A 26,356-nucleotide genomic window follows, 5' to 3' on the forward strand; every position below is an offset into this window, starting at 1 on the left:
CACTCCAAATGGAAAGAGGTCATTGGCTGAACATTTCAGAGTCCGGGGGCTTGATTTCTGTTTGGGGGGGAGGAGGGCCAGGCCACAATTTCGGATCTCCAGTTTTGAAGCATCAGGGCTTGACTACCACCCAGAATCTGGCAGTTCATCAATTCATCACTCAAACAAGTCACTTAAGAGCTGATCAGAAAACCATTTTAGTTCAGAGGCACAGGGACCAAAGAATACAGTTTTGCGCCCCTGAATAGGAGGCAGCATCCGAGTGGGGAACCAGTGTTGCATTATAATATTACTGAGGAACTATATTGTCATGCGCATGCATTCCTGTGTATCCAGAATGCCGTATCACTCACTACTGCCTTTGTACTAAAGCAACGATGTATCGTTCCACCGCATGCAGGGAGATGTGAAAAATATCCTCTACAAAAGCTCCAGTATTTGTGTCAAAATGTGTGATCATTTTGGACTTCTGGGAACCACAAGGCATAATAGTCAGTCATGGAGGTGGCCCATTTAATCTCCGCATAAAAGGGGGGAGGCTCAGAAAGCTGTTCATGCAGTGGCTATTAAGAGTGCAGAGGTCACACAGAGTTAACTCTCCTTTTGTGGGGAGTAACCTTACAGGGATTAGTGAGGCCTAGAAGGGGTGTCCAGGCAGCTATGATAGTCCTTCTTGAGGCAAGGAAGGCTGTCCATTGATATTGGGCTGAGCTACTCAGAGTTGGAGACAAGCAGTTATGAGCAGCCGTTCCCACAGCAAATACAGGTCATTGGTCCTGAGGTGCAGGAGTTGTTGCATGTGAAGCAGGGAGGGAATGAAGATGATACCTTCCACATCGGGACAACGAATGAGCTTCCTGAATCTGACAATATCAATTTCACTGAAGGATGCATCTATCAAGGCAAATGGTAGCAGAGTGGTTGAGGGCTACCTCACTCCTGACCAGGCATGTCAACATGCCCTGCCAGTAGCCATTAAAATAACAGCGGCGCTAAATTTCTTAGCCTCACGGTCCTTTCAATAGGTGGCAGAGGATCTCACCATCACAGAATATGGGAGGTAACTGATTCACTGTTTCAGAAGGTATTGGATTACATTGAGTAATCCAATACATCCAGTAATGGAGCCACACAGGCACAGGATTTGCCTCCATCGCTGGATTCCCTCTGATGCAGGAGATTGCCAATTGGAGGATATCCTCCATCATGTTGTGTGGCACTACCACCGTGCTAAATGGGATAAATTTCGAACAGATCTAGCAACTCAAGACTGGGCATCCATGAGGTGCTGTGGGCCAACAGCAGCAGCAGAATTGTACTTGAACACAATCTGTAATCTCATGGCCCAGCATATCCCCCACTCTACCAATACCATCAAGCCAGGAGATTAACCCTGGTTCAGTGAAGAGTGCAGGAGGGCATGCCAGAAGCAGCAGCACCAGGTATACCTAAAAATGAGGTGTCAACCTGGTGAAGCTTTAACACAGGACTAGCGTGCCAAACAGCAGAAGCAGCAAGTGATAGACAGAGCTAAGTGGTCCCACAACCAACAGGTCAGATCTAAGCTCTGCAGTCCTACCACATCCAGTCGTGAATGCTGGTGGACAATTAAACAACTCACTGGAGGAGGAGGCTCCACAAGTATCCCCATTCTCAATGATGGGGGAGCCCAGCACATCAGTGTAAAAGATAAGGCTGAAGCATTTACTACAATCTTCAACCAGAAGTGCCAGTTTTCAGCCAATTCAATTCACTCCATGTGATATCAAGAAATGGCTGAAGGCACTGGATACTGCAAGGGCTATGGGCCCTGACAATATTCCGACAATAGTACTGAAGACTTGTGCTTCAGAACTTGCCGCGCCCCTAGCCAAGCAGTTCCAGTACAGCTCCAACAGTGGCATCAATATGGCTATATGGAAAATTGCCCAGGTATGTCCGGCACACAGAAAGAAGGACAAATCCAACCCAGCCAATTACCGCCCCATCAGTCTACTCTCAGATCATCAGTAAAATAATGGAAGGGGTCATCAACAGTGCTATCAAGAAGCACTTGCTTAGCAATAACCTGCTCACTGATGCCCAGTTTGGGTTCTGCCAGAGCCACTCAGCTCCTGACCTCATTACAGCCTTGGTCCAAACATGGACAAAAGAGCTGAACTCCCAAGGTGAGGTGACAGTGAATACCCTTGACACCAAGGCTGCATTTGACTGAGTGTGGCATCAAGGAACCCTGGCAAAACTGAAGTCAATGGGAATCGGGGAAAACTCTCCGCTGGTTAGAGTCATACCTAGCACAAAGGAAGATGGTTGATGTTGTTGGAGGTCAGTCGTCTCAGCTCCAGGGCATCACTGCAGGAGTTCCTCAGGATAGTGTCCCAGGCCCAAACATCTTCAGCTGCTTCATCAATGAACTTCCTTCCATCATAGGTCAGAGTGGGGGTGTTTGCTGATGATTGCACAATGTTCAGCACCATTCATGACTCCTCAGATACTGAAGCAGTCCATGTCCAAATGCAGCAAGACCAGGACAATATCCAGGCTTGGGCTGACAAGTGGCAAGTAACATTCGTGCCACACAAGTGCCAGGCAATGACCATCTCCAACAGAGAGAATCTAACCATCGCCCCTTGATGTTCAATGGCATTACCATTATTGAATCTCCCACTATCAACATCCTGGGGGTTATCATTGACTAAAAACTGAACTTGACTAGCTATATAAATACTGTGGCTACAAGAGCAGCTCAGGGGCTAGGAATCCTGGGACAAGTAACTCACCTCCTTATTCCCCAAAGCCTGTCCGCCATCTACAATGCACAAGTCAGGAGTGTGATGGAATACTCCCCACTTGCCTGGATGAGTGCAGCTCCCACAACACTCAAGAAGCTGGACACCATCCAGGACAAAGAATCTCGCTTGATTGGCACCACATCCACAAACATTCGCTCACTCCACCACTGACGCACAGTAGCAGCAGTGTGTACCATTTACAAGATGCATTGCAGGAATTCACCAAGGCTTCTTAGATAGCACCTTCCAAACCCACAACCACGAACTTTTAGAAGGACAAGGGCAGCAGATAGATGGGAACACCACCACCTGGAAGTTCCCCTCCAAGTCACTCACCATTCTGACTTGGAAATATATCACCGTCCCTTCACTGTCACTGGGTCAAAATCCTTGAACTCCCTAACAGCACTGGGTTATACCTGCACCACATGGACTGCAGCAATTCAAGAAGGCAGTTCACCACTACCTTCTCAAGGGCAATTATGGATGGGCAATAAATGCTGGCCTAGCCAGCAAAGCCCACATCCCATGAATGAATTAAAAAAAAAACAATGTGGCTATCAAGACACAGGCAGAAAGGCCAGGGGCATTCATGAACAGGAAAGGGTTCCACTCCTTCAACGTTCAAATGCTGTGCAACCATCAGAAGTGTTTCATCCATGTGTATGTCCATGCAGCTGCCAAGACTCCTTCATCCTTAGGCAATCGCAAATGCCGCAGTTCAAGCCATTGGAGTGAATATGTGGATGGTTGCTAGGGGACAAGGGCTATCTATTGAAGAGATGGCTGCTAACACCTATAATCAACCCTTCCACTGAGGTACAGAGGTGCTATGACAGCTGCCATCTGTGTATAAGGACTGCCATAGAGCAGGCCATTAGATTCCTCAAGATGAAGTTCCAGTGTCTTGACCAGTTGGGGGTAGCCCTCCAGTATACTCCCTCAAGGGTTTCTTGAATTGTAGCAGTCTGCTACTCTCTTCACAATATAGCCCTCCAGAGAGGTGTGAACCTTAATGAAGGAGAAACAGAGGGGAAGCACACTTCCTGGGATGTTGAAGAAGTTGGTGACCCAGCTTTGCAAGACCCTCCACAAGCCTGATTAGTGCCTAAAAATATTGATCAGGATGGAAGAGAAGTCTGACCCACATCCATTTAGGCATGTTTCTCCTGAGGGCCCCTCATTTTGGTAGACAAATGGCCATAAACTCACCTTTCCCAAGGGAATGGACAAATTCAAGAAGCATATGAAGCATAAAGTTCTCACTGTTCCCCACATTGTCTGGAAGACAATTCTCCAGCTATCCCTATTTCAAGTAATACACTCAATATCCGTCCCTCCCCCACATCATCATTTGTGTGCCAAAAAGCCATTAATCGTTGGAATTACACAATCTGGGTCCAGCATTAACCTTTTCATTATATTGAACCATTTTAATTGATTACAATCACAACAAAGTGTGCCAGTAAGTGAGACTACTGACATGGCTGTCTTACATCTCAGCCTGTCCTATGGGGTGCACCTCATGTGGCTGAGGATGAGGAGGAGGCAGGCTGCTCACATGTGTGTGTGGATGCGGCTGAGATGCCCATGGAAGTTGTCCTCATGGTCCCTCTGTCTCTGCACACTCTTTAGAACAGAGGCATGATAAGTATATTTTGCCTCTTTCTATCTCTCCTGTCAGAATGCATCACCTCACACTTCTCTCTAATAAATTCCATCTGCCACTTGTTTGCCCATTCTTCTAGCCTACCTATGTCCTGTTGCATTCAATTGACATTATCCTCGTTGTTTTCCATTCCTCCAAGTTTGGTACCTTGGAAATTTTTTAAATTTTACTCTGTATTCCAATATCCAAGTCATTTATATATGTCAAAAAATACTGTGGTCCTAGCACTGAACCTTGGTGAACTCCATTGTCTGAAAAACAGCCATTTACCATGACTTGTTTTCTGTCCTTAAGGTAATTTTTTATCCAAGCTCACGGTAACCCTACTATTCCATGAGCCTCAATTATATTGACCAGCTTTTTATGTGCTACTCTGTCAAACGCTTTCTTAAAATCCATCCAGATAACATCCAATGCATTCCCTTCATCATCTCTGTTACTCCATCAAAAATTTAGATCAGAAAAACATAAACTGCCTTCTACAAATATGTGCTGACTCTCTTTAATTAACTCAAACCTCTCCAAGTGCCTGTTAATTTTTTCCCTGATTTTTGTTTCTAAAGCCTTACCCACCACAGATGTTAAACTAACCCACCTGTAGTCACTGGGATGTCCTTACATAATTTCTTGAACAAGGGTGTCACATTTGCCACTTTACTATCATCTGACACCTCTCCAGTATTCAGGAAACATTTCAAGATTATGTCAAGCTTTTTTGCTATTTCCACCCCCAATTCCCTTAGTAACTTATACTGTGTGTCATCCTGACCGAGTGACTTATCTACTCTAAGCATAGCCAGCACTTCCAGTACAGTGGCTCAGTTGGTAGCACTCCAGCTCTTGTGTCAAGAAAGTTATGGGTTCAAGTTCCACTCCAAGGCTTGAGCACAAAATTAAGGCTGTCACTCCAGTGCAATACTGAGGGTGTACTGGACTGTCAGAGATGCTGCCTTTTGGATGAGGTGTTAAACCGAGGTCCCTCATCTGCCTGCTTGGGGGGATTCTGTGCCACAATCTCAAAGAAGAGCAGGGGGGTTATTCCTGAGCAACATTTATTCCTCAATCAATATTGTAATAGCGTTATCACATTACCGTTTGTAGGCATTTGCTGCGTGCAAATTAGCTGCTGCATTTCCTACACAATAACAATGGCTACACTTCAAGAAAATATCCTGTTGTAAAGTGTTGCGAGGCTCTGGCGATCATGAAAAGCGCTATATAAATGCAATACCGATAATATTCGCCCCATTCATTACCTCTACCATCTCTGCTTCTACCAATACTTATTTATTAAGTATTCTAGTTATACCAATACTACTTATTAAGTATCCTACCCTTGCCCTGTGCCTCTAAGCATAAATCAACCTCTTTGTCCCTAATAGACCCCATCCCACCCCTTAACATTTACATGCTGGTAGAAGATTTTTGATTCCCCTTTTATTTTGAAGAGGCATATTGGGATGCATCATGGGATTACCCAGGCTTAGCCAAGTTACGGATATAAGTTTTATAAGTGTCTGCAGTTTAAAAACTAAAATGAATATATCTAGGCAGGCCAGGAAGTTGATGAATAGTCTGAGTTATACTGTAATAACTGATAGCTTGACCTCAGGGTCAAGATACGCAGAATGTTAGACACTGCAGTGAAACATCAGGATAGATAAGCAAAGTACACATTTTAGAAACAAAATTACCTGGAAAAACTCAGCAGGTCTGGCAGCATCGGCGGAGAAGAAAAGAGTTGATGTTTCGAGTCCTCACGACCCTTCAACAGAACTGAGTATAATTAGGAGAGGGGTGAAATATAAGCTGGTTTAAGGTGGGGGGGAGAGAAGTTGAGGGTGGGGGGTGGTTGTAGGGACAAGCAAGCAGTGATAGGAGCAGATAATCAAAAGATGTCACAGACAAAAGGATCAAAGAGGTGTTGAAGGTGGTGATATTATCTAAGAAAATGTGCTAATTAAGAATGGATGGCAGGACACTCAAGGTACAGCTCTAGTGGGGGTGGGGTGGAAAGACTAACAAGGTATTAGTTGTAGATTTAAAAATAATGGAAATAGGTGGGAAAAGAAAAATCTATATAAATTATTGAAAAAAACAAAAGGAAGGGGAAAGAAATGGGGTGGGGATGGGGGGAGCGAGTTTAAGATCTAAAGTTGTTGAATTCAATATTCAGCCCGGAAGGTTGTAAAGTGCCTAGTCAGAAGATGAGGTGCTGTTCCTCCAGTTTGCGTTGGGCTTCACTGGAACAATCCAGCAAGCCAAGGACAGACATGTGGGCAAGAGAGCAGGGTGGAGTGTTAAAATGGCAAGCGACAGGGAGGTTTGGGTCTTTCTTGCGGACAGACCACAGGTGTTCTGCAAAGCGGTCGCCCAGTTTGCGTTTGGTCTCTCCAATGTAGAGGAGACCGCATTGGGAGCAACGAATGCAGTAGACTAAGTTAGGGGAAATGCAAGTGAAATGCTGCTTCACTTGAAAGGAGTGTTTGGGCCCTTGGATGGTGAGGAGAGAGGAAGTGAAGGGGCAGGTGTTGCATCTTCTGCGTGGGCATGGGGAGGTGCCATAGGTGGGGGTTGAGGAGTAGGGGGTGATGGAGGAGTGGACTCGAAACGTCAACTCTTTTCTTCTCCGCCGATGCTGCCAGACCTGCTGAGTTTTTCCGGGTAATTTTGTTTTTGTTTTGGATTTCCAGCATCCGCAGTAGTTTTTTTGTTTTTACACATTTTAGAACATCATTTGTGTTAATGGTCAGGTCATTCCGTGATTGTTTTACAAATTCCTCTGGAACTGTGGCAGTGATGAACAGGTTAGTCCGTGTTTATGTTGCCCAGAGATACTGAAACCACTTGGTCAACCTCCTTCCCCAGCACCAGATCCAGTAATGCCACCTTCCTAGCTGGACCAAATACATACTTGTACTCAGAAGAACTTTCTTGACATTAGCAATTCCTCCTCTTCCTTTCCCTTTAACATTATTTGGATAATTAAAGTCCCTCAATAACACCACTCAATGGTTCTTGCATATCTCTGTGATTTCAATGTAGATTTGCTCGCTATCAATTTTTCTCCCATTATTTGGAGGCCCATTGAGGATCCCCAGTAGTGTGATCATACCCTTTTTACTTCTCGTTCTCGAGGATGATGTTTCTGAAGTCTAATCAATTGGATTTTGTCCTTGCTCCTTCAAGGATATCCTCTCTTTCCAACATTATGGGTCTCTGTGTAGGAAGGAAGACTCCTGGCCAGAGAAGTAGACCTGAGGTGAACGTGACCAAAGATGAGTTCAACCTCATGCCAAGATTGAAATTCAGTGAGGTGGGCACGTACCGGGAAGAAGCTGAGGCCTTTGTGAAGGACAGATCATTCAGAGCCCGAGTGGAAGTTCAGAGGGTATCATGAAGACCCAAGGGGCAAGATTGGAAGAAGGGATGAGGTCAAAGGGAAGTGAAGGTGGGGAAAGATCTGGAGGGGCATTGGTGCCCATGAGTTGTTGAAATTTGCAATCCTTCACATCTGAAAAGATGTTTTTGTCTCAGCAGCCAAAGGATGGAATAAAACTGCCGACAAGGACAGCTTTGAGATAGAGTGAGTAGGTCCTGGTGAAGAGAGAGATTGAGAGCGTGTTCATGGTGGAGAATGGCACTGAGTGTGGATCTTAACATTTTGAGGAAAGATGAATATCTAAGATATCTGTAATTATGGAAGATCCAAAATATTAAGGGAGTAAGTTGGAGCTAGAGCGTTGCTGAGGAAGAGGTGGCTGTGAAAGCACGTTTTGATTAAATACAGGGGAAATTGAAAGTAACGGAGGTGAAAAGGTAAAAGAGACAAATGCGAATTCCATTGTGGAGAAGAGCAGAACTTCAAGGTAGACAGTTCTGATGAAAGGTCATGGACATGAAAACTCTTGCTTTTGCCTCCACAGATGCTGCCTAACCTGCTGAGTATTTACTGCCCTGACTGGGGAATCTAGAACATAGGCACATACTCGGGATGTGCGAATGCCAACTCCAGCATGATGCCACCACCAAACACATCTTCCCTTCACCCCCCCCCCCCCCCCCCCCCCGCGGCATTCCACAGGGATTGTTCCCTCCGGGACACCCTGGTCCACTCCTCCATCACCATCACCCCCTACACCTCAACTCTCTCCCATGGCACCTTCCCATGCAAGCGCAGAAGGTGCAACACCTGCTCCTTTACTTCCCCTCTCCTCACCGTCCAAGGGCCCAAACACTCCTTTCAAGTGAAGCAGCATTTCACTTGCACTTCCCTCAATTTAGTCTACTGCATTCGTTGCTCCCAATGCGGTTTCCTCTACATTGGAGACACCAAACGCAGACTGGGTGACCACTTTGCAGAACACCTTCGGTCTGTCCGCCATCATGACCCAGACCTCCCTGTCGCTTGCCATTTCAACACTCCACCCTGCTCTCATGCCCATATGTCCGTCCTTGGCCTGCTGCAATGTTCAAGGATACGGGATAGATCATTTAGGACTGAGATGAGGAGAAATTTATTCACTCAGAGGGTTGTTAATCTTTGGAATTGTCTAACCATGAGTGTTGTGGATGTCCCATTGCCCAGAATATTCAGGGCTGATGTAGACAGTTGGTTTAGTCTCTCATGAAATTAAGGGACAGAGGGAACAGGTGGAAAAGTGGAGTTGAGGTAGATTATCAGTCATGAATTTATTGAATGGCAAACCTGTAAAGTCAACTCTTGTTCCTATATCATGTTCTTGTATGATTCCGAGATCTCTTTCAACTCCATCATTAATTATTTCAACACCATTCATGAAGCATGTGTCACTCCCCCCTCTTGCTACCCCCAATGTATTCTGCATTAGTCTGAATTAAATTTCATCTGCCATTTTTCTGTGTAAATATTTGTTCAATTTATTCTGTAATTTGAGTCCTTCTGTGATTCTTCTGCCCCCGTTAGTTTGGCATTAAATGCAAATTTGAATTCAGCAGCTTAAAGCAAGGTGATTAAGTCATTGTTATAAATTACAAAGTCACTGTCCAACAATGAGCCTGGAAACCCCACTCAATAACTGCCAACACCCCCCCCCCCCCTCACCATAACTACGCTAATGAATGCTTGCTGCTTTCTACCCTTTAGCCAATTTCTCAACCACTCCCAGGATTTACTCTAAATAACTGCTCAGAGTTAACTTTGTGAAACTTTGCAAAATGGATTTTACCACACCGAGGATGTCCCACTGTCGGCTTGAATTGTCACCTCCTCAAAGAATGAGGAGATTGCATTTCAGAAATTAAAGGTTCTGACCAAAGGAGCTGCTATTTTTCATGAATATAAATGCAACGGGGCTTTAGTGCCTCAGTTCAGAGCTAGCTAAGTTTGTCCACTCGACAAGGGAGGCGGTGGCATAGTGGTACCGGACTAGTAATCCAGAAGCCCAGGATATTGCTCCAGGGACACTGGTTTGAATCCCACCAGAGCAGCTGGTGGAATTTAAATTAAAAAGTTAATCTCAGTAATAATGGCTATGAAACTAAAATTGGGACAGCTGTCCCACAGACTAATCAAGCAACAACCTGACAGTCATACTCACGTAATCATGCCTTACAGCATCCCAGACACCACCACCCTCCCTAGATAGGGCCTGTCCCAGCCACCCCATGAACTCTCATGGCATCAGGCCAAACATGGGCAGGCTGCCACCTTCCACACCACCCCACCTCCGCACTGCATCAGTACTCCTGTCAAACACTATTTGGAGGAAGCACAATGTACTCTGGGTGGGTGGGGACTTCAATATCCATCACCAATAGTGGCTTAGTAGCACCACTACTGACCGAGCTGGCTCAGTCTTCAAGGACATAGCTGCTAGACTGGGTCTGCAGCAGGCGGTGAGGAAACCGAGGGGGAAAAACCCACTTGACATCGTTCTCATCAATCTACCTGTTGCAGATGCATCTCCCCATGATAGTATTGGTAGGAATGACCATCACAAAATCCTTGTGGAGAAGAAGTCCCATCTTCACATTGAGGGTATCCTCCATCCTGTTGTGTGGCACTACCACCATGCTAAATGGGATAGATTTCAAACAGATCTAGCAACAAGACCAGGCACCCATGAGGCATAGTGGGCCATCAGCAGCAGCAGAATCGTACGCAACCACAATCTGTAACTTCATGGCCCAGCTGATCCCCCAACCCTACCATTACCATCAAATGGGGGAACCAGCCCTGGTTCAATGAAGAGTACAGAAGGGCATGCCAGGAGCAGCACCGGTCATACCATAAAAAATTTGGCATCAGGGAGCCCTAGCAAAACTGAAGTTAATGGGAATCAGAGGGGAAGCCCTCCACTGGTTAGAGTCATACATGCCAAGCAATGACCATCTCCCCATGACATTTAATGGCACTACCATTGCTGAATCCCCCACTATCAACATCGGGGGTTACCATTGACCAGAAGGTGAACTGGACTAGTCATACACTCTGGCTACAAGGCCAGGGGCTGAGAATTCTGTGGAGAGTAAATCACCTCCTCACTCCCAATGCCTGTCCACCATCTACAAGGCACAAGTCAGGAGTGTGATGGAATACTCCCCACTTGCCTGGATGAGTGCAGCTCCAACAACAACACAAACTCAACACCGGTTTGTACCCTATCCAGCAACTTTCAACATCCACTCCCTCCACTACCGACACAATGACAGCAGTCTGTACCATCTAGAAGATGCATTGCAGAATCTCATCAAGGCTTAGACAGCCCCTTCCAAACTCACAACCTCTGCCACCGAGAAGAGCAGCAAATGCATGGGAACACCACCACCTATAAGTCCCCCCCCCCCCCCCCCCCCCACCCCAAGCTACACACCATCCTGACTTGGAACTACATTGCTGTTTCTTCACTGCCACTGGGTTAAAATCCTGGAACTCCCTTCCTAACAGTACTGTTGGTGTACCTAAACCACATGTACTGCAGAAGGTTCAAGGCAGCAGCTCACCATCACCTTCCCAAGGGCAGTTAGGGATGGGCAAGAAAAATGCTGGCCTAGCCAGCGATGCCCAGGTCCCATGAAAGAAAACAAAACAGTAATTGGTTTCAATTACAGTAGAAACAGGATTTTAAACTTCACTTTGAACAAGCATTCATTGATAGATCATGAAAACTACTTAGGTAAGAGTGTTGTTAAATAATAGTGTGAAATTCTTGGCAAGCTATGGTTCATTGAGACAGCAGATCTGCTTGGAGCAGCAAAATTCGCGCTAATGGTCATGTGATAGATGGATGATCTGAATTGGAGCAGTGTGTTCTAACAGAACATAGGATAGAATAGTCTGAAAGAAATTACTGAATAAGATTCATGTTTATACATGCATACACGCTGTAAATATGCATATCAAGGTCACAGTCACATGTCCAAAGGTGTCTAAGTATTCATTTTTTAATCAAAAATTCAAATATTCTTATCTGGATTCCCAATTAGCCATTTATCTAGTGGCTAATATATTGGGCAATATTGATGTAGGATAAAATAACCTTGCAGTTTGTTAGGTCACACAAGTATTTAATACCCATGGTAACTCAGTGTACTATTGAGCATTCTATTTTCTATAAAAATAAATGCATTTTTAATGGGATTCATGTATGTTTCAGTTCCCTGTATAGTTGTTACACAATGAGGCCCCAATTTCATACAAGTAGACTACCTTAAATATCAAATTTTGTATTTGAAATTCAGCAAAATTATAATGAAGCAGAACTTGCTTTTGACAAATTTCCATTAGCCACAGCTTCCTGCATTATCAAAAAAATCTGTTTACACATTTATTCAAGTCAGTCATTCCAGCCACTGTATTTATTGTTTTTAATAGTTACAGATGAACAGGTTCACTCCATATACAATTACCAGTACATTTTTTACAGCTCGTATAACAATACATCACTGCTATTTGTTTATTTACAGAGCACTTATGTACATAAAAATCTTCCAATTAATTCAGTGCAATGTCAATGTTTTTTTTACAAGAATTTACAAAATAAGATGTAATGTAGTTACTCAGATAAATTAATAAATTCTGCAGTTAATGATTTAATTTAATAAAAAAAGAATATTTTTCAACCATTATATCTATAACGGACTTGTAGGAACACAATACAGCAGTAGATTGCACTACCTGCCCTTATTGTAGGGCTGTGGCTGAGAGGGTGGTTTAAAATATTAATTTTTCACACAATCACTCAGGCATTTTGTTTTAAACTCTTGTATAACATAAAAGGAACAATTCTGGAAACACAATGTAAGATTACTGGTCTTATTCGAATCATAATGTGCACCTGTATGTTTGTCAGGATATTCAAAATACACGTAACTGTTAAGTGCATAATCTCTGCTTCAATGTTACTGTGTGTAGAGAAAGCATGGCTAGATTGATTTAGAATACCAAGCAATGAGGCACAGAATCTAGCCATTATTTCTAGAATCAGTATGTGAGAATTGTTACATACTGAGTGCAACAATGCAAAGGAACAAAATGAAAGAAGCCAGTTGTTCCACGTTACATTGTATTTGCCAATGTTCCTCTTCAATAGAGCTTAATTAGTAGTCTTTATAGGAATACGCACACACACATATATATATATATATATAAGACCATTTGAAGTAGCTGTAGGATGTTTCAGGATATCAATAAAAATCACATTGGGCGGGAATTGCAATAACCTGTGAAGGTAAAACACTGTTCAATTATAGTACCTAACTCTGGATATCAAACATTTGTTCCAGTTCTGAATATAGTAAAATAGATCAACAAATCATCTGTTTCTGCTAGCTAAGTTGTTTTTTTGGTGCCAAAAAAAACAGTCCTGCTTTAAATGCATCTAGGTGTATGGGTGTTTTGTAGCTCAAGAAATGACATCAAGTTAAAAATCCAAACCGATATTAAAGTAAAAAACAGAAATCCTGTGCCCAAAGTATTTATAATGTAATACCGACTTGAACAAATCATATGGTATAGAGCAGTGCTGAAAATGCAGGTGAAATTTAAATGTAATACTATCAAAACCTTTAAAAATCAGGTTTCTTTAGTTTCAGCCTAATGAAAAATATTAAACACATGACCTAATGATGGTTTACTCTATATTCATAATAAATATGAATTGTTAAAAGAACAGAAAATGCCAAGATCAGAGTAGCATATTCTGACTTAAACAAATTATTTCTAGGTTTAAGGAACATGTAAATCAACAGAATAGCGAGGAAAATTCAAGAAACACAACCCAATTTTACATTACCTTTTTAATTGTTTAAATTGGTTCAGTTCAATTCATTCTTACTTGTGTCAAGGGTTTTAAATAATCATGGCACATATTTTGTAATTTTTCAGGAATTTACATTAAACAAAAGAAATTTATTCTGGAGAATTTACACAAAGGTTTTAAAATAGTAATTTTCCTACAACTATGTAACATTAAAAATACAAGCTGAAGTAGTAGTTAAAAAGGTAACAAATGTAAACTGTGTTTCGTGAACTATTCACTCCAAATTCACTAGGGGAAAATATAATCTACACAGTTAATGATAACTCTGTTAGAGTTAAAATGCCGTAGCCCAAGTTTTAGTAGGTTTAAATTTCTTTCTGGCTTGCTACCATTCTGGTCTCGTCAACACAATGCATGAAACTCAAAACAGTTTAAGAAAAGGAGGTAGCAGATCACATTGGCTACTGACACATGTTGCAAATAACAACTGGAAAATCAGTATCACCATCTGTTTTCAACTTCCACATGTTTCTCTTGTGCTTCATAATCACAAAGGATAATTTTGCAGAAGCAGTACATTTTGAGCAGAAAACCTGTCCAACCCTGAAACTTTCATCTTGGGAGTGTTTTGTTGCCACATAGTCATTCTGGAATCTCATGGCATTTTACGAATAGAAGGACACATTCACTGCAGAATACAGTACTTTCTATAATCAGATTCAAAATCTTCATCCATACTGCTAGTGTCTGCCATCTTCTTGCCTTCAGTCTTTGGCAGGAACTGTGCATAGTTCACACCTTGTTGTTCGTAGAAAAGGATGTAGGCTGAATCAGTATCAATTTCATCGGGATGTACCTCCTGCAAAGGAGAAAGAATGAAGAATAATTGAGTTCATAGGTTAAAGTCACATGAATGGGGGGGGGTGCGTTAGGGAGAATAAGGCAGAATGACATTCCATCAAGAAATAAAGGGTCATAAAACTGAAAATTATCCTATTAGGCATATAAATAGTAAAATGGTGGCCGATTGGGGACCAAAAAGGGGATTTCCATTTAATACCTCAGCCATGTCCCCTGCATGGGGGCAGGGGACATGGCTTAGGTAGTAAATTAATGCTTTGCATCTGTCTTTATCAAGGAAGAATTTGCTACCCAGGCCATGGTGAAAAGGGTGGGGGGGGGGGGGGGGGGGGGGGGGGGTGGAGAAAACTCAGTCACTAGAAACGTTTAAAATTGATAAGGAGATGGTATTGGAGAGGCTGGCTGTACTTAAAGTGGACAAGACACCGGGACCAGATGTGATGCATCCAAGGATATTAAGAGTCAAGTAATACTGGAAATTGCAGAGACATTGGCCATAATTTTTCAGCCTTCCTTAGACTCGGGGGTGGTGCCAGAGGACTAGAGAATTGCAAGCATTAAACCCTTGTTCAAAATAGGGTGAAGGATAAGCCCAGCAACTACAGACCAGTAAGTTTAACTTTGATGGTGGGGAAACTTCTAGAAACTATAAAATAAAAGCAAAATACTGCAGATGCTGGAAATCTGAAATAAAAACAAAAATAGCTGGAAAAACTCAGCAGATCTGGCAGCATCTGTGGAGAGGAAGACAGAGTTAACGTTTCGAGTCCGTATGACTATTCATCAGAACTAAAGAGAAACTAAAGGATGTGCTAATGGTGACATTAAGGGTAGAAAGCAGGATGAGCAAGTGACAGATGGCCCTAGTGGGGGTGGGGGGAAAGGGATTGAAGCATCCTGCTTTCTACCCTTAAAGACACCATTCGATCCCTTCCCCCCACCCCACCCCCACAAGGGCCATCTGTCACTTGCTCATCCTGCTTTCTATCCTTAATGTCACCATTAGCACATCCTTTAGCTAATATCACCACTGTCAACACCCCTTTGACCTTTTGTTTATGATATCTTTGGCAATTTCTCCTTTGCCTCCACCTATCACTGGCCCTCTATCCAGCTCCACCTGTCCCACCCTGCTTAAACAGCTTATATTTCACCACATTTCTATTTCCCTTTAGTTCTGATGAAGAGTCATACGGATTCGAAACGTTAACTCTGTCTTCCTCTCCACAGATGCTGTCAGACCTGCTGAGTTTTTCACCAATTTTTGTTTTTGTTCTAGAAACTATCATTTGGGACAGGGTTAAAAGTCACATGGACAAATGCAGGTTAATAAAGGTAAGCCAGCATGGATTTCTTAAGGGAAAATAGTGTTTAACTAACTTGCTGGAGTTTTTCAAAGAGGTAGCAGAGAGGGTTAATAATAGCAACGCTGTTGATGTGGTGTACATGGACTTCCAAGAGGCATCTGATACAGTGCCACATAGCAGACTTGCAAGAAAGGTGATAGCTCATGGAATAAAAGGGACAGTGGCAACATGTTTAAAAAAAATTTGCTGATTGACAGGAAACAGTAATGTTAATAGTTGTTTTTCGGGCTAGAGGAATGTTTGTAGTGGAGTTCCTCAGGGGTTGGTATTGGGACACTTGCTTTTTCTGATATATATTAACAATCTAGACCTTGGTGTACAGGGGACAATTTCAAAATTTGTGAACAAAACAAAACTTGGAAGCATTGTAAACTGTGAGGAGGGCAGTGCAGAACTTCAAAAGGACATAGGCAAGTTGGTGGAATGGGTGGACAGATGCCAGATGAAGTTCAATGCGGAGAAATGAGAGGTGATACATTTTGATAGGAAGAACATTGAGAGGCAGTATAAAATAAAAGGTACTATTTTAAAGGGAGTGCAGGAGCAGAGGGACCTGGGTGTGTTTGTGCCTAAGTCATTAAAGGTGGCAGGACAGTTTGAGGGAGCAGTTAATAAAGCATACAGTATCATAGGCTTTATTAATAGGGACATAGAATACAACAGCAAGGAGGTTATGTTGAACTTAGAAAGACACCAGTTCGACCTTAGCTGGAATATTGCATACAGTTCTGGGCGCCGCATTTTAGGAAGGATCTGACGGCATTAGAGGGGGTGCAGAAGAGGTTTATGAGAATGGTTCCAGGCATGAGGAACTTCAGTTATGAAGATAGATTGGAGAAGCTGGACTCTTTTCCTTGGAGAAAAGAGGGCTGAGAAGAGATTTGATAGAGGTACTCAAAATTTTGATGGGTCTGGACAGTAGATAGTGCACATTGAGGTAAATAAATATGATCTGATAGCCATTACGGAGATGTGGCTACAGGATGACAAGGCTTGTGTCCTGAATGTTGAGGGGTATAATTAATTGGAGTTCTCTGAAGGAGCAACATGCACGGTGAATAAAGAGGAGCCTGTAGACATTCTGTACTTGGATTTCCAGAAGGCATTTGATAAGGTGCTACATCAATGATTATTGTGGAAAATCAAAGCTCATAGTGTAGGTGGTAACATATTAGCATGGATGAAAGACTGGCTGGCTGACAGAAAACAGAGCATATCCATAAATGGATCTTTTTCTGATTGGCAGGGTGTGATGAGTGGTGTCAAGACATGGTAGCTAAATTTGCAGATGACACAAAGATCGGTAAGTATGTTGTGAAGAGGACAAAAGGTTGCAGAAAGATATAGATAGATTGTGAGAGGGCAAAAATCTGGCAGAGAAATATAATGTAGGGAAATGTGAAGTTGCTAACTTTGGCAGGAAGAATAAAAAAGTATTACTTAATAAGAGAACGACTGTAGAGGGATCTAGGTGTTCTCGTGCATGAGTCACAAAAAGTTAGTATGCAGGTACAGCAAGTAGTGAAGAAGGCTAATGGAATGCTATCGTTTATTAGGAGACGAATTGAACATAAAAGTCAGGATGTTATGCTTCAGTTGTACAGGGCATTGGTGAGACAACGTCTCAAATATTGTGTGCGGTTTTGGTCTCTCCTTGTTTAAGGATGGATGTAATTGTGTTGGAGGTGGCTTAGAGGAGGTTTACTAGATTGATACCTGGAACGAGGGGGTTTTCTTATGAGGAAAGCTTAGACAGACTCGGCTTTTTCCACTGGAGTTTCGAAGAGTGAGGGGTGACTTGATTGAAGTATATAAGATCTTGAACGGTATTGACAAGATGGACTTGGAAAGGATGTTTCCTCTTGTGGGTGAGTCCAGAACTAAGGGGGCACTGTTTTAAAATTAGGTGTTGCCCTTTTAGGTCAGAGATGCGGAGAAACTTTTTTGCTGAGGTTTGCGCAACTTTGGAACACTCTGCCTCTGAAGGCGTTGGAAGTGGGGTCATTGAATATTTTTAAGGCAGTGGTAGATTGATTCCCTTGCCTAACAAGAATCTAAGGCTATTGGAGGGAGATGAGAATATGGAATTCAAAACACAAACAGATTAGTCATGATCTTACTGAATGGCAGAGCAGGCTCAAGGGGCCAAATGTCCTTCTTCTGCTCCTAATTCGTATGTTCGTATAAACTGTTTCCACTTGTGAAAGGATAGAGGATAAGAGGGAACAGACTTAAAGTAATTGGCAAAGGAAGCAAAAGCAATATGAGATATCACTTTTTTTTTTACAGTGAATGGTTAGGGTCTGGAATGCACTGCTTGAGTGTTTGGTGGAGGCAGGTTCAATCAAGGCATTCAAGAGGGAATTAGATGATTATTTGAAAAGAAACAATCTGCAAGGTTACGGGGAGAAGGCAGAAAAAAAAACAAGGTGAAATGCAATAAGGGGAGGTGGTGGCGTAGTGGCAATGTCGTCAGACTAATAATTCAGAGGCCCAGGCTAATGTTCTGGGGACATGGGTCCAAATCCCACCATGGCAATTGCTGGAATTTAAATTCAGTTAATAAATCTGGAATTCAAAGGCTAGTCTCGGTAATAGTGACTTTGAAATTATTGTTGACTGTCGTAAAAACCCACCTGGTTCACTAATGGGAAATCTGCCATCCTTACCTGATCTGGCCTACATGTGACTCCAGACCCACAGTAGAATTGTATACAACCACAATCTGTAACCTCATGGCCTGGCTGATCCCCCACTCTACCATTACCATCAAGCTGGTGGATCAACTTTGGTTCAATGAAGAGTGCAGGAGGGCATACAAGGAACAGCACCAGATATACCTAAAAATGAGGGGTCAACCTGGTGAAGCTATAACACAGAACTACTTGCATGCCAAACAGCAAAAGTAGCATACAATAGGCAGAGCTAAGCGATCCCGCAACCAATGGATCAGATCCAAGCTCTCAGTCCTACCACATCCAGTCGTGAATGGTGGTGGACAATTAAACAACTAGAGGTGGTGGCTCCACAAATATCCCCATCCTCAAAGATGGGGGAGCCCAGCACATCAGTTCAAAAGACAAGTCTGAAGCATTTGCAACAATCTTCAGCAGAAGTGCCAAGTGGGTGCTCGGCCTCCTCCTGAGGTCCCCAGCATCACAGGTGCCAATCTTCAGCCCACTCAATTCACGCTACCTAACATTAAAAAAATGGCTGAAGGCACTGGATGCTGCAAGGCTATGGGCCCTGACAACATTCCAGCAATAGTACTGAAGACTTGTGTTCCAGAACTAGCTGCGCCCTTAGCCAAGCTGTTCTAGTATAACTACAACACTGACAACTACCGGCAATGTGGAAAACAGCCCAGGTGTGTCCTGTCGACAAAAACCTGGACAAAATCAATCCAGGCAAATTCCGCCTCAGCAGTCTACTCTCGATCATCAGCAAAGTGATGGAGTCATCAGCAGTGCTGTCAAGCGGCACTTACTCAGTAATAAGCTGCACACTGATGCTCTATTTGTGTCTCACCAGGGCCACTCAGCTCCTGACCTCATTACAGCCTTAGACCAAACATGGACAAAAGAGCTGAACTCCATAGGTGAGTTGAGAGTGACTGGCCTTGACATCAAGGCAGCATCTGACTGAGTGTGGCATTAAGGAGCCCAAGCAAAACTGGAGTCAATGGGAATCAGGGGAAAACACACACCACTGCTTGGAGTCATACCTAACACAAAGGAAGATGATTCTGATAGTTGAAGGTCAATCATCTCAGACCCAGGACATCGTTGCAAGAGTTCCACAGGGTAGTGTCCTAGACCTTTCAGCTGCTTCATCCATGACCTCGAGGGTTTCTGCCTCTTCCACCCTTCTAGCAGAGTTCCAGTTCTCCCCCCACCCTCTAGGCGATAAGCCCTTCAGCTGTTGGCCTCTCTACTAAGGGAAACAGGGCCTTCCTATCCACTTTATCTCAACCCCTCAATTTTGTACATCTCAATTATATCTTTCCTTCGTCTCCTAAGTTCCAAAGAAAACAGCCTACCCAATCTCTCTTCACTGCTAAAATTCTCCATTCCTTGTAATTCTCCTTAAAGAAAACCTTCTTAAAACCTTTCCTTTTGACAGTATTTTTACTCCTTGACTATATGTTTTCTCATTCTCTTTTCTCTTTCCTCTGTACAAGAGAAGTACCATAGAAATCAAAGTTATTGAATTTTCCAAGTGTGCATTTTTTGAACGCAGACCAAGGCATATATGCTGAGATACCAGAATATGAGTGTTCAATTTATACAATTTCAACTTTTTTTTAGCTGAAAGGATATGCAGACAATACAGAACTGCTCCATAAACTTACCTTACAGCTACTATCATTGTAGCAGTACCACTTTTCATTGGGGTTTTTGGCATATGTGACGTAGTGGCCTCCTCCCAAGATTCCTGAATGGCACTAAAATATAAAATAAAAAACAAAACAGAATAGTTTTGTTTTGGTAAGAGGTATAATTTTGTTGCTTCTGTTATATGCAGAATTTATCTTTTCAGAAAATGGTATGCAATTAAAAAAACAAAACTGAGATACTTCAAAAATGAAGCAATTTCAAAAATGACAGGAATAGAACTTAAGCAGATTTTTAAAAAAAATCTGTCGCAATTACATTTGAGCTTTTAGACCTTATTTTTTACGAGGAGAGCAAAATTGTCCATAGAAAATTAACCTTGTTTACCAGAACTTAAGAAACACTGTAAAAAAAGAGATGCCTGATAAAGATGAAAGTTAGGTTGGTTTATATTCCCATTATCCACTTAAATTATCATCCAAAATATTTCGTTTCAATAGGGGATATCCAACATAGATGATCTCTCTCTTCTGAACCTGTGAAAAATCTGATCTAATTTTTCAAAGACATTAGAATGGTGGATCAGGGAAATCCAATAGATATCCAGTTAATTTTCCAAAAGGCCTTTGACAAAGTGTGTCATGAGGGGCTGTGCACTAAAAATAAATTCCTATGATGTCATCGGTGATACTGAGAAATTGATCATAAGTCAACTATAGGACCATAGCAAAAGGGTTTTAAGATTACTTCCCAATGGGGTCTGATCACTCGTGTGGTGCCCCGGGTTCAGAGCTTGGACTTGGTTTATGATGTGCATTAACAATCTGGAACAGAGCATCGATAGTGCAATTATTAAATCTGTGAATGACATTAAGTTATCCAGTGGAGTTAGGACCTCAGAAAAGAGGGGACTAGAATACAACTGGATTTAGATGGATTGTGGAAGTGCACTCAAACCAGCAAACATCTTCCAACATAAACGTGCAGTTATGTCTCAGAACACACGATGGGTCTAATTACTTATTCCTGACCTAGGGATATAACTAAACCGTCAGCCTTCACTCCGTGATAGCTAAACTGGCTTTTGAATATTTTACAAATGTTGATGGGGTAAATGCAGTGACATTACAGCTTGAGAACTCATCTTCATGACATGGAAGGGGGTGCTGGTTCGATTCCTCTCTGGGAAATGTGCTCTTGAGGGGTGGCTGGAGTAGGGGAAATGAACAAACAGCCTGCTTGTACAGTACTGCGCACTACCCTGTGATGAACTAAAAGTGATGCTCTGTGAGCAAGCTGTCCAGCTGGCATTGAAAGACTTAAATCTAGATTCATTTGGAAAACAGGAAAATAAATTAAGATTGGAACTGAGGCAATACAGAAATGAGGTGAAATATATATATTATGTTTCACCTCATTTCTATATTTCCTCAGTTCTGATGAAGAGTCATACGGACTCGAAACGTTAACTGTATTCCTCTCCGCAGATGCTTTTAAATTAAGATTGGGCCTGGCTGTTTTTTCTCTTAGTTTAGTAGCTACTGTAACAAAAATAAGCATTTTTTTTTCATAATATATCTTGGTATTGGCTTCTTTATGATGGTTCATTAAGGATTTAGAAAACATTTTTCATTCACAGAAAATAGCTTAGTTCCTTTATTGTCTCAGAATACAGATGTATATAACTAAGTGTTTAAGGTAGGGGTGAAACCATTTAATTCAAACACAAGAATCTTGTAGTTTCATTTGTAACTTTTTTATATCAGGAACTTCTCTTGAGTGAGGGACATGGTTGAATTGTATATGTTTCAGTCATTTTTGAAAGTTTCTCAGCTTCCCTGGTTCAAGTTGGATAGTCCATCTTAATGAGCAAGGTGGGAGAAAGAGACAAAAAAAAAAGGCTCCATGAACTATCAACAAGACACCATGTAAAGTTTAATATTCCAGGATCATATGTCCAGTCCTGTTTTATAACAGACATTGATGCTATTCTAGGGATGAAGCATGGGGCCTATTCAAGACCAAGGGCCACTATCATATGCTTCCAGGATTGGTATTGATGATGACATTACACTAAAGGCTTATGACTAGTAGGAGCTGTACGAATTGGTGAGTGAAGCATCAAACACCATCAACTAGCCTGTCAACAGATTCATATGTGGAACTTAACCAATGTGCTGACTAATGTTAACTTTCAGTAGGAAGCCTGAGAAAATTATACTGTGGACTGGCAGTCAATATTGATGAGTGCCAGTGAATCAGACATAGAATGTGAAAGTAGTCAGTAAACAGATGTCTGTTTCCCATGGAGATCATCAAATTGAATTACTGAAAGAATTGGCAATAGAAAAGGATGAAACTGAATTTTTGATAAGTTCTAAAACTTTCAATTAATTTTACCAGCAAATGGGTCTACACTAGCTTGCGCCCAGTAACTTACAAATCATCTCACGTCCATGTTTTTGGTTAAATTACTGTTGCTAAATTTACTGTTAAAGCTGCTGTACAGTTAAAAGTTGTAACTATATAAGTTTCGTCGAGAGTTAAAATATTTTAGTATCAAAACGTTTATTAGAAAACTATTTAGTTTATTCAAATAGATTTAAAAAATACCGTACTTACAGAAATTGCATATAAGTTATATAGAGGCTTTAAAAGGAGTGGAACTCTTTGGTCATCTGTAGTTACATCTTCATTCATGTGGCTTTCACACTCTCCATTACAACTGCAATTTCTAAATCCATTCTGTTGTTTATTGTGACACACTCCATTGACTAAAATCAACTCATTGTCCTGTGCTGTTACAATCTCCTGCATTATTCCCTCATTGTCTCCTCCAGAACAGTTTGCCTTATCAGTGACATCTACCACTTGGTCGAAATGAGCATTTCTGACATTCTTCATCTCCAACATTTGATCCATATCACAATTACTCTCCTTGCTGATGTCTAGATTTTCTTTACTGTTCGACAGTTTGTTCTTGCCAAGTTGTGGTAAGCGGAGTCGACCTCTGTTTTTTCCTTGTTTTGGGCTGTTCGTAGGACTGTTGCTTTTGTTTGATGAATTATGATTTTTTCTTCCTGAAGTTGGAGATGCTGAAATTAAAAACAAAAGCAGAAAATAATTATTTTCTCCCCATAAAGTCTGCTTAGTTTATGAAAAGCTCCTGTTATGGAACTAAATACTTGCTGTAACACTATGGCTAGATCAAGCTGTAAAACTTAAAATTTATACTGCCTTGACAGTTGAAAATTGCAGCCACATTCAATTTTTGTTTAAGTCTAATCATTAAATAATCAGCTCCAGCAAGACATTTTAGATTACAACAGCAACGTGCAAATATAATCCAAATTGAATTTTAGATGACAGGCAAGCAGGATTATGGCATAAAAACATAACACACAGTTAAAGCACTACAATAAATTATGTACCTTTTAAATTCAAAATACTCAAATTTACACCAGCTTGTAGTTCAGAGCCATCAGTCCCTGTTCCCTGGGAGTTCCTCAAATCTAGTTTCTTCAGTTCCACTTGTGCAGTCTGATCAGTTTGCATTGAATCCCGTGGCACTAAAAATGCACTGGGGTCAAAACCTTCACGGGGAAATTTAACAATCTTCTGTGATTTGATCCAACGGCCATTAACAAATTGAAATCTTTTCAAGTGAATTATCTATATATAAGCAAAATGGAAATAATACCAGGTTAGTGTACAAAACACAGAAATAAACTCTTTTTGATTTGTAAATGCTTGATGAGACTTGTCTTGGTGTCTCTTAAATTTCTCATTGTTCATCAATTTAGTCTTTGCATGTATTACAAAACCTTATTTGTAATAATGTATGAGTAATGTACGCCCTTTCCAGCTTTCAGAACATCTGCACTTTCTGGTGTGCAACATTTAGCAAAATGAAAAATCACTGTTTTAATGCTGAATAACATTCAGTAAAATTACTGAAACCTCAAATCTTGAATCAAATTAGTTCTTTACATTCTGTATTGGGGAGAAATTGGTATTTTAACTGTTATAAATGTAAGATTGTTGTGTTTTGGAACTCTCTTTAATTTAAGGTAAAGTGGAGGAATGAAGAGGGTTCATGTGACCTCTTCTGAACTCTGCCTGAAATCAAGCTTGAGTGGCTTGGTTCTTAAAGGTTAAAGGGTGTCTCAGGTTGTTTTACTGGGAAGAAGTGCAAGATATTCACACCTGTGGACAATGGCAAGGGCATCTGCAATTACCGTAGGTAGACTGTTAGGCCTGGATTTTCATTCTTGTGTTGGGTTGGCAGAGACTGGAGGATTTCTAGCTCAGTGAACCCATGTCCATAAAAATGGCCCTGGACGTCAGATTTTTGGTGTCGGGTGGGGGGCATGGCGGTGGTGGGCGCTGCTAGAGGAGGAGGCAGGTCCTGCGTGGGTTGGGCAACTCGGGCGAATATAAAAGGAGGGCCTTCAGAAAGGCCCATTTGTGAGGTAGGAAATCCATGGTGAAGTGTCAGAGCATTGCAGGAGATGTCACTAACTTGTCAGGTGAGTGTGAACAATGTAAATGTTGACCAATAGTTAGCTGACTCTGGAACGGATGGTTCATCATGGGTGTTCCCTAGGAAAAAATTGTCATTGTTACTGCCCTATTCATAGTGTATTGCACTGAAGCACTTAAGTCATGGAGTGCCTTGACAAGTCACAGCCATGGAGTTGGCATCATCTCAGCAACTCTATCTGGTAAAGATATTCTGCAGTAATGTAGTTAGCTGCTATGCCTCAGCAAATGAATGATAACAGTTACAGGATTATTAGCCAATCCACTTGCTCTCTTGCCACCCATCTATCAGAATGCACCCACACAGTTGACCCTTGACCAGGTCCCCTCACATCTGTACACTGTCATGGCATAACAGCGTAACTAAGAGGGTGTAAGTTAGTAGAGCTGTCAGTGGCTGCAGAGCACAGCATGATACCTTGAGGTGGCAGCTGCAACATCCATAGCACCATGCATTTGTATAGGGCCATTTCCTCCACCACACCCTAATAGTACTCACTGATGATACGTGGAAAATAGCTCGTGCATATTAGCTTACAAAAGTGAATGACTGCATTATAAGATGCATGGCTCACGACCCTCTCTGCCTTGATAGGATGTCACAGAAGGGAGATGTTGGGAAAGGAATGGGTCCAGCTGCCCCAAGGTTCACATATCAGAATCTCCAAATATTAGTCAACAAGGTGCAGAAGAGGAGGGAAGTGCTGTATTCTGCTGGCCAATGCAATCCTCCAGCCAGCACAAAGCTTGAGATTTCTGCTGTGATGAGCGCAGGAGAACACCGGAGATCTTGGATACAGTGCCGTAAATGGTTCAGTGACCTGCTGCATTCCAGCAAGGTGAGTAGCTTGCCTCATCACAAGGTCTAAGCGAGGGGGTCACATCTGCATCCTGCAGCTAAGGTACGAGACTTGGCACATATTTCTGCTACAACATTGCAGCTTTAATGTGTAAGCTGCTCATGTAGGTGTGCAAAGAACAGATGTGCATGAGCACTGTGATGCAGACACATTGAGAATAATCCTTGCATGCACTATATATCAGGCTAACATAAATTTATTTTGTCTTTGCAGTCGAAGAGGGTGAAGAACACCAATGAGATGGCTCAGACAGGGTGGTTGTAGCCAGGATGAACCACATTAGAGCAGTGGAACAAGTGGCAATGCAAATAGCCAGGGTGTCTGAGTGGCTGTCAGTGATGGTGAATCGTCAGTAGGTGATAAAGGCAGTGGTAAATGCACCTTGGGACATGATGGTAATGGTGAAGATCATGCCGCCTGATCACTGAGCACAAAGGGATGTTGGCATGAGAGTGAGCGCAAGGATGGGGTTGCTTCAAAAGGACAGCTAAAGGTAATGACATGCATCAGAAAGTGCTTTCACTATGTGAAGGCTATACTTAAGTAACTCCTTTTCTCTCTCTCACAGGTCCAGTTTTGCTCTCACATCCCCAGGCCAGATCAATCCTTGGGCATCAAGAGGAAGAAATGTCTGAAGAGGCAGCATCACATCTGACTATCCCACATTCCGCCAACACAGATACCAGAGG

General features: G+C 42.2%; 1 protein-coding gene across 2 annotated transcripts in view; it reads right to left on the reverse strand.

Moving 5' to 3' along the window:
• Positions 1 to 12,281: 12,281 nt before the first annotated feature.
• usp32 (ubiquitin specific peptidase 32) overlaps positions 12,282 to 26,356 on the reverse strand; it is a 243,952-nt gene continuing 229,877 nt past the window's right edge. For both annotated transcript variants that reach the window (XM_078548648.1, XM_078548646.1), the window contains exons 31-34: positions 23,697 to 23,937; positions 22,888 to 23,360; positions 20,283 to 20,375; positions 12,282 to 14,562 (exon numbers count right to left, since the gene is read on the reverse strand). In XM_078548648.1, coding sequence (XP_078404774.1) covers positions 14,389 to 14,562; positions 20,283 to 20,375; positions 22,888 to 23,360; positions 23,697 to 23,937 — 981 coding nt within the window. In that variant the 3' untranslated portion in view covers positions 12,282 to 14,388. The remainder of the gene's footprint in view (positions 14,563 to 20,282; positions 20,376 to 22,887; positions 23,361 to 23,696; positions 23,938 to 26,356) is intronic.

Source organism: Cetorhinus maximus, chromosome 9 (assembly GCF_964194155.1).
Source record: "Cetorhinus maximus chromosome 9, sCetMax3.hap1.1, whole genome shotgun sequence".
NCBI lineage: Eukaryota > Metazoa > Chordata > Chondrichthyes > Lamniformes > Cetorhinidae > Cetorhinus > Cetorhinus maximus.